Below are 10,045 nucleotides of genomic sequence, written 5' to 3'. Positions count from 1 at the left end.
TCAAGTTTTTCCCACAAGTGATATATACTCTCTCAACAACTGATAATCATAAATAATAATAATAATAATAATAATAATCGTAACAGTACTTATTTTACTTCTAGTAGCTTAATTTACGAACTATGATCATGAATGGTGCTCAACTTCCAACCCCTTGCATATTGCTCATGATTCTTAACAGCAGCAACAACACGAGCGCAGGACCTACCTTCCAAGCATTCCCGGAGGATCAAGCGGCCCAGCTCCGAATTCGAATCGGGGATTTTGGTCGCGTCCACCTCCGCCATCAACTCCTTGAATTGCTTGGCAGTCATACGAACCTTAATTCTCAGACTGTTTGATGACGATGACGATGAAGTTCTATGTCTTGCTTGATCTTCAGTTGGGTGAACACCTTTGTACCTCCCAACCCAATTTCCCATTTTCCCTTTGAAGCTAGCGCTCTAACATTCCTTTCTATCAATCCCTCTTTGTGGGCGTGGATACAAATGACTGAAAAGAATCCGTACGTACATATGTATCTCTTAGAATTGGTTGGCCAGGCAACGTTTTCATTAAATACACACGTCCATTTTCACCACAAGAAATGTATGGTATATATTAGAACAAGTTCTTCGTCAAGGATCAATAGCAGCAGCCGCACGACTTGGGAATTAAATTGAGATATTTAGTCATATACCCATTCTTAGCACTAAAATTATAAATAAACTCTACACTATTTAATTTCTATAAACAAACCCAAAAAATAAAAGCTAGCCCTATTGAATTTAATTTTGATTATTAAATTATTTTGATGTCCTATTAAGTATTTTGGGCTTTTTTATAAGGTTTTGGGGTTGAGTTTGTTTTAAGAAATTAACGACAGTTTTATAATTTAAAAGAAGTTAAAAGCCTTTTTTTGTTATGTTGTAAATGAGCTTTGGGTGTGTTTCTAAAGTCCATTTCATATCAGGGTTTTTTTTAAATAATTTGGGCTCCTATGTTGAGTATAATAGTGAATCTCCCAATTTAATTTGTGTTAGTCTTTTTATTCTGGCTTTATTCTAATTAATGTGTCATCGTCCTATTATTCATTGACTATTAGTTATAATTACTGTGGCATGTAATCATGCCTTTTGACAAAAGAAAAGAAAAAAAAAATTTGATGCAGGACAATTAGAGGAGCAGTTCATGGAATGGAACCGCAATAGGCGTTGATTAAGTTGAATTGGTAAAATACCATAGGAAACTTTCTCAAACAAACCACCATTTGTGAACGAGTTACATAAAACTCTGCGGTAGCAGTTTAGATATGACAGAAATCATAGAGCCCATGGAATGGATCAACGTCAAGATTAGTAAGGATCCATGGCGGCTTATCTCTGGTCAATTAGATTGATGGGCACACAGAACTACATTTCAAGTTGACATGGAGATGGAGGGGAGGGAACTTAGTCAATCAACCAATACTCATCTACAATAATAATTGAGAGTTTCCGTTTGCTATAGCTAAATGCAAAGTTTAATTGTATAAATAATATTTAAAATAATTGCCGTCGGCTTTGGTATGCCTTCATCCTGAAATGAGGTAACCTCCATTCTCCCTAAACATTTTTTAACCAAAAAATAATAATAATAATAGCCATCAAAATATTCCTATGAAATACAAAATCTTGCGTGAATATTATATCCAGGATTTCCAAGTTATTTATAATACCAAACAAAGAACATCTAAGATTCCATATCACATTCACATTGAAGGTGCACAATCAACTATCTAAACCAAAAAATAAAAAATGGAAACTCAACCTAGAAGGCTATGCAAAGAACGCAAGAAAGGAAAAGGAAGCGTATGCTTAGGGAAAACGGATATGATATAATCGTGGCAAAATAGGCTAAATGCATGCACCTCACCAGAGTTTGCTTGGTAATATGAAAATTACTCACATGAATTCAAGAAAAATAAAAGTATTCCAGAAATCCAGTATCTCTGGATCTACTTCAACAATATCCCACAATTCCGATCTAAATTCTACATGAAGTAAAATCATGGATATGCACTATCAATAACTGAAAGGATACTCTTGCCTCCTTTCCTGAAAAAGAGATATTCCTCATTCCTGCAAATCACCGTTTAACATAAGTGTAAAAATAATTCATCCAAAATACAAAATGAAAAACTTCTATACGCATGTTAAACTATTATTAGCAGAATGTAGGAGTTCATAAGCGTACAATTATTTTCCTAGCTGAAAACAAAAATAATGTTGCAACACTTATTTTACTCACATGAAAACAATGCAAGTATTCTACATTTTTAATGAGTTCTTATTACAAAATATGCCCATGTTCTTCTCCTCCTCCTTCACAAATGGTGCTTAACTTCCAACCACTTCCATATTTTGATACCTGATCACGATTCCCAAAAACAGCAGCAACAACACGAACTGGCGGCAAGCCTACCTTCCAAGCAATCTTGGAGGATCACGAAGCCTAGCTCAGACTCGGGGCCTTTGGTTAATTATGTGCAGTTCCGCCATCAACTCCTCAGTTGCTTGCTAGTCATACGCACCTTGATTCTCACACTGTTTTTTGACGTTTTGTTTTTACTTCCTTGATCCTCAATTTGGTGCAACCCTTTGTCCCTTCCCACCCAATTTTTCATTTTCCCTATCAAGCTCCAATCCTTCTATCAGTCCGTCACCAAATTTGTGCATATACGTACCATGCATATACCTGTTTTACCTTCTTTTAAAAAATATATATATATATTATTATTATTATTATTTAATTTGGGGATTTAATTTCTGGGATTCAGGTTTAATCGGGCCCAGTCAATTGACCTGCTCTAATACCATGTTTAAATTTTACAGAGACGGACTTGCATCTCACTACTAGCAACATCGATAATATTAGTAGTTGAACCATTCACTATATTATGTATTTGATTTTGTCAAGTTTTCGATGTGAGACTTCATATTCTTCAACAACAACGACTTGAAAATTAATTAATTTGTGTTGGTCTTTTTATATTGGGATTTATTGCAGTTATCATCCTCATATTATTCATTGACTTTTTTGATAATCATTGTAATATGTCTCCTTCATTTTAACAAAACAAAACAAAAAATCAATTATAATAATTTTTTTATGACTAATTTAACATAAATTCAAAATATTTCATTAAATCATTGATAAAAAGATAGAAAAATTAGGTTTTAGACATAATTAACTTTATTAATTAGTTTGTAAGATATTGGATATTTTGGTTTTAGTTTTAATACCTAGGAAAAAACTACTATTTTGGATTAGCCCAAAGAGAGGCACAAATTCGTTGGGCCAGGTAAAAAATAACAACTGATAAGACAATTCTACCCTTCTGATAAGACAATTCTACCTTTCTGGTACAATTCTACAATGGCACATGTAGTAATTTTAGGGTTGTTGGATGTCCTTTTGGTAAAATTAGGTGGCTTTGGTTTTATATTAATTAATCAAAATTAATTATCTTTCTTCCAAATTAGTTAAGTTTTTTATGGGTTAAAACTAAAGAGCCCTAAAAAGATTCGGCGTACTAATTTCGGGATTGGGCACAATATCAAAAATATTTTAGAAGCACATATTCCCCTAGGGGAGCGATTGGGTCGTGGACATAAGGGTCTTCATGACACAATCAATAATTCGGACTTAACCATAACTAAAAAAACAAGGGTTCGGGCAATTTTGCCCCCTTCATTTTGGCTTAAGTAAAGGGTATTTTTTGCCAAAGTTAGAAAGGGGGAGGAGGGAAAACTCAAATACACGGGGACCACGAGAGTTTGAATCTAAGATCACTTAAAAACACACCAAAGACCTGAATCAATCCAACTAACACCCCGTTATTCATAATCAATTTTCATATTGAAGTTATATATTTTGAGTAAAGATTATAACATATATATCATGTTGGTCTTCAATATAGGCTACAGAAAATGCCAATTTGTTGAATGTTGATACCAGAATCAGCAATCAATAAGAGCTGAACACGTGGATAAATCCGGTCATCGGCAGGGAAGCCCTCGACACCCAAGGCGTGCCGATTGCAGCATAAAAGCACAAGTGCCGACCAGACACGTGGCGTATCCATAACGAATGTCCACAGTCCTACATCGAAATTCTACACAACCCGCACACCTCCCAAGATTTATAAAGGGAGCACAATTCCCCAAAATGGAGGTAATCCTAACTTTCGACATACTACCTTTAGACTTGTTCAAATCACTTGCCTAATCCGTACTTACTTAAGCATCGGAGAGCCTTCGGCCGGTACCACACCAGTACCTAAAGGTCTTACTGAGCGTTCGTTGTCTTGCAGATCACATGCTCTACCGAGACCCGAAGCATACCGAAAGCCCAATATCACTAAGTTGAACCCAAAAGTGCCGAACCACTTTTTTGCATCAACAGTTTGGCGTCGTCTGTGGGAAGCGATATGAATCGACCCATTATCCCTAGTGGCATGGGGACCTCTTCAGTACCTGTATTCTTGCTCGAGGAAGGATTACCGTTCGGAAGGCAGAGTGGAGCTAGCCCAGCGCTACCCCTTTCATTCCCTTCAGCAGCTCATATGTGATACAATCACTTCCCTTTGGCAGGATATGGCTAAACTACAGGAGCATAACAACCTCCTTTCATCCGAAGTAGATGAAACCCAAAAGTTGCTAAACCAGCAGCAAATGCAAAACATTCAGACTACTCAGTCGTCCCAGAGCTTGCAAACTCCGAGTCGGCAGAGGAAAGGTAAGAAGAGGACAAAGGCAGCGCCTGCACCCTCTAAACAACTAGTAATCCTGGCACCTAAAGACAAGCCTCATGTACCGAAGAAGGTTTACTCCGATTGCCGCCATCGGATTAACGATAGGGAAGCCGAAAGGTAAAAATCTCCAATCAGGATTAATGCGCACCTCAGAGACTCACGAATGAGGGTTTTAGGAAATAAATCCCTCATCCGGAAGGTGTGGGGTCTGGAATCCACGGCAGAATCCGACTACGAGTATGTCCCTTCCCAAACACTAGAATCGACCTACCATTTGGCAACGCCGACACGATATTCCGAAGTCAACCCAAGGAGGTCGCAAAGGTAGTTGTAGGACTTCAAATTCGAAGAAGTCCCTAGTCGGGACCCGGTCATCCGACTCATTTTCCAGAAAGTTCAGAAGATGGAGGATGACTGAACTCGCTCACAGGAGCCTGACTAGGGGAAGCTTCGACCAAGACCATTCACCTACCTTATCAAGCATTCCAGGTAGGACCGGGATGTACAACCACTTCGTATACCGTTCTACAACGGGGTAGAAGATCCCCTAACACATCTCCACTTCTTCCAATCGGCCGTAGATGCAAAGGTCTCAACGACGAAAGGCAATGCCTGCTGTTCCCATCAGGGCTTACCGGAGCGACCTTGAATTGGTTCTACCGTTTGGAATCAGGGACGATATACTCATTCGACGAGCTAAAGCAGATTTTTCTCAATCATTTTATGATCCAGACAGACCGTCTATACTCTGCCGATGATCTGTACACAATTCGGCAAAGGGAGAACGAGCCTTTAAGGGAATATGCTGCGCGTTTTAGTCATGAGTACTCAAGGTATCCGGAAACGGATGACAGGGCAGCCTACGGCGCCTTCAAGAGTGGCCTTCGGTCCTCACACTTTCGGTACCTAGTGCACAGTAGCAACTGGTGCACATATTACGAGCTAATGAAGCAAGCGGTAATCCATGCTAAGGCTGAATACTTCAACTTAAAGTCCCAGCCCTCGGCTCAGCAGAAAGAGCCGGCGCTGAAGAGTTATTCGACGCAGGGATCACGATATGCCCCAGTCAAAAGAATCGATGAGTATTCGGCAGGTCACAAACAAAAAGACAACCATGACACTCGGCAGCGGCACTCAAAGAAGGGAAAGGGGAAATACAGTCGCAACGATCATCGGACGCCCTTACCGAATTAAGACCGTAGTCAGGAAGTCTTCACTTTGCTAAATACCACTTAAGAAGTTGTTCTAATGAACGAACATGAGATAATACCAAAGCTCGTCAACCGGAAACCCAATCGGCAGGACAATCGAAACACTGGCAAATTCTGCCAATACTACCAGCACAACAGCCATAATACCAAAGAATGCATGAGCCTGAGGAAAACCGTCGAATGTTTGATTCGGGAAGCAAGACTGGATCAATATATTGCCAGACCACCGCAAGCGCCCGTACCAAAAGCGAATCGACAAATCAACATGATTAGCATTATCGGCGGTGGCCCCACTCTGGCGAGGTTATCCAATCGTTTGATGAAGCAATATGTTTGAGCCGCCCATTACCCACAAGTCTTCTGCATAGAGGTTAATTGGCATTGCAAAACGCCGAAGGTTCGGTGGGAACCTATCACATTTTGCGAGAAAGAGAAAGAGGGGATCCTCTATCCCCACGATGACCCGATGATCATCCGAGCCGAAATCGCCGATTGCTACGTAGGGAGGGTGCTGATCGACACGGGAAGTTCGATAAACGTAATCGTTGCCGGTGCCTTCAGAGGAATGGGAATAGATGATAGCCATGTCAATCGGCAGCTAACGCCCCTACTCAGTTTCTCCGGGGACCTGGTCCAGCCAGTCGGCAGTATCAGTCTACCCATCACCTTCGGCATCGCCCCACGAAAAACAATGATCTATGACCAATTTCTCATTCTCGACTGCTCAACGGCATATAACGTCATAATAGGACGAACGACACTCACCAGAATCAGGGCACACCTATCCCCCCACATGCTGCTGATGAAATTCCCAACCTGCAAAGGCACGGGTGTGGTCCGAGGAGACCAACTCAGCGCACAAACGTGCTATACGACAGCGTTAAAATCGATAGCTTTCAAATCTCCGAGGGAGACCATGTCGGTCCAAGGGGCGCCGAACGGTAATGATCACATTGAAGACCAAAATGACAAGTTACAATTTCTGAAGTAGGTCTAAGTATACTTGAATAATAATGGTTGGAGGAAATTTCTAAGATATATATACCAATGTTTTTGTCTTATTTTTGTTTTGTTTTTTAGAGTTAGAGGTCTATTCCCTTTTTATTTATGATTTTAATTATAAGACAACCACAAGTTAAAGAATAACCAGTATAACTCATTAAAAAAGGTGAAAAAAAAATATAACTTGGGTAAATCATCCCAATCCACGCTTTGAAACTTCAAAATATTTAAAGTATTTTGCCATCCCTAGGTTAAATCATTACCATGCCGTTATCTGCATAAAAAGTCATTTGATGGCCATGTAATGATCCCTTGTTTCAAAATTGAAATTACTGCCTCTTCAAAGTGACCTGGGCAGGCAAGTCTCCACTTGCTACATATATTATGCAAGCCCACATGAATTCATGTTTTGAGTTGTGTCTGAGATCCTTTGAATTGGGCAACCCGTGCTGAGCAGAGTAAAGTGAGCTTAGCTAGCTAGGTGCAATCACAGCTCAGCTAAAAGAGGGGCATAACATAATGAGTGTTTTCTTTGTTGTTGTTATTGTCACTAAAAAACACCACCCTTTGTAAGAAATGATGTCTTTCTCACCCCCTAGCTAGTATTTTAAGTTTAGGCATTTTGTGCTGAAATTGAATCCCAAATTAACATAAATCTCACCTTAAGTTTTTGGCCAAAACTCCCATTCCACTTTCTTTTTGGCTGCTTGCTTAGAATACCAAACCACTTAAAAGTTATAATGCAATCATCACCAAGGAAAACCAAATTTCAAAATGCAATTGAGTGAAAACCGAAAGCTGTATGTGCATGGTGGTGGACAAAAAAAGCCTTCTATCTATCTGGATCAACTCTTTCACTCATATCACACGTCGAATCAAAGAAACCGATAAGAATTAATGCCACCAATTACATTGCTGCTGACCAAATGTACTCTAACGGTTAAGTAAGGAGAAACACTTGTGTGCAACGGGGATAACACTGTTTTGCTATTTCTGATCAGTTACGTTATGCCATGCGCTATAACTTTTCTATTTGGCATAACGTGATTGGTCGGAAATAACAAAACAATGCTATCTCCGTTTTATATAAGGTTTTCTACTATAAATCAAAGTGCAGGAAATTTTTTTTCTAATTCGGAAGATGAGATAGGGTTTTCTCACACATTGACAATGTCTTATTAGAGTACTCAAACTTTAGATTATGAATCTACAAATTAAAGTCATTTTCCACTAAGTTAGATTCCGTTAATGCAGAAACTGTTCATCGCACAACGATGTCGTCTTCAGGCTAGCGTATGATAAACTGGCGTAGGGCCTACAGCCTCCCATCGTGGGATGCAAATGATAAAAGTAGAGATCGAGAGGTACAGAGTCTACAGTACACATGCTGGGGCCGCCGGGTTGGGGGGGGGGGGCGGCGGGGTGTGGTTTCATTAACCCACCACCAAGATGGTCAATTTGTCAAAATTCTCCCCAAACGTTGACCCTCGCATGCCAACAATTACAACACAACAAGTACCTCAATATTACTCCAACGAATACATACAAGTTTTGTTTTCACTAAAAAAGCCATATGGCCCACATCAACTCAACGACACGATTCGTTTCTTTGTGTGATGAAATAGTATTGATTAAACTAATTAATGACCAATTAAGCACCAAATATTGTCCCTACAAGAAAAAAGGTTGCCTTTTTGGATTGTAAAGAAATTAAAGCATTCTTGTGTCGGCTGTCGACCTAATTAATTAAAAACCCTCAAAAAAATTAACCACCCTATATCCCAAAAAAATCCTCCTTCCATACACATTCACATATGAGATGGGAAATTGTGTGTTCAAAGGGTTTGGAGAGGCAGAGGAGATGGTGAAGGTGGTGACTTCCAGCGGGGGAATAATGGAGCTCTATGCCCCAATCACAGCCAACGCCATAACCACCGAGTTCCCAGGCCACGCCATCTTCAAATCCCGCGACCTCTTCGCCCAACCTCTCCTCCACAACGAAGAGCTTCATCCCAAAGAGCTCTACTATCTCCTCCCTCTCAACCCCTACAAGTCCACCCCGAAAGACCACGAAAACATCAACGTAAACCCCAACGGCGCAGTTTCTACGCCGTACCGCATGTCGTGCGACAGCCAAGGGTTGCTTAGGAAGAGGGCAGACCCCGAAGTGTTTCCGAGGTACAATAGTAGCGGGGTTTGGAAGGTGAAGCTTGTAATAAGCCCGGAGCAGCTGTCGGAGATTTTGTCGCAGGAGGCTCGCACCGAGGCTTTGATTGAGAGTGTGAGGACGGTGGCCAAGTGCGGCACCGGAGGGAACTCGTCGGCGGCGGGTTCGGATCAGTGGAGTGTGTCTAGCAGTTGGAAGGAGTCGGCATCATGAAAAAAAGTATGGTCATGTAGATATAATATATAATTAATGTAATGTTGAGATCATATATTTAGAGCCCCCCCTTTTTATTTATTTATTTATTTTATGTTTCAATCTTTTGGGTTGTTTCTTTTCTCGATTTGTTGCATTGTGTATGAATTATGAAAGGGCCATGCATATGAAATGTTTCCTTAATCAGTGTAGATTTATTGGTTTTTTTAGTATTTATAATATTTTCTTGATAAACCATTAGGTTTAAATGGTTACACTTTTCTACTTTCCCTTTGTTTGTGTTCTTTGATTAGTTAATTAGTGTAAACCCCGTTAATGTTAATGAGAAAAACTTTAAGAATCCAATTATAGAAAAGAACTCATCATTTATGTATTGATAATTAGTGCAATAATAGTTGGGTCCATGTGTTTTTTGTTCTTCGAAACATTGCTTTAACTTCCTTGATGCATGGAAGGGAGTGGAAGGGAGTTTGAATGACTTATTATTTTCAGGTTTTCTCAAAGCATTTATGCAAGGGTTTGTAACTCAACTGTTTAAGATAATTATCATGCACGCATTTGATTGAGGTTCTTAATAGAATTCTTATTTTATAATATCGCTTGTATAAACAAACAAAAAACAAACATCACGAGTATAGTTAGAAGTTAACAAAAATGAAAAGGAGGAAAAATTAATTG

General features: G+C 39.7%; 1 protein-coding gene across 1 annotated transcript; it reads left to right on the top strand.

Annotated features, from left to right (window-relative positions):
* The first annotated feature begins 8,805 nt into the window (after window positions 1-8,805).
* On the top strand, window positions 8,806-9,430 carry LOC117619853. Its single transcript, XM_034349901.1, has one exon. It carries the CDS (start codon window positions 8,807-8,809, stop codon window positions 9,365-9,367), a length of 561 nt encoding a protein of 186 aa, XP_034205792.1. The 5' UTR covers window position 8,806; the 3' UTR covers window positions 9,368-9,430.
* Window positions 9,431-10,045: the final 615 nt, after the last annotated feature.

The sequence above is a fragment of the Prunus dulcis genome, chromosome 2 (genome assembly GCF_902201215.1).
Source record: "Prunus dulcis chromosome 2, ALMONDv2, whole genome shotgun sequence".
Taxonomy (NCBI): domain Eukaryota; kingdom Viridiplantae; phylum Streptophyta; class Magnoliopsida; order Rosales; family Rosaceae; genus Prunus; species Prunus dulcis.
This window is presented reverse-complemented; position numbering and strand designations above follow the sequence as displayed.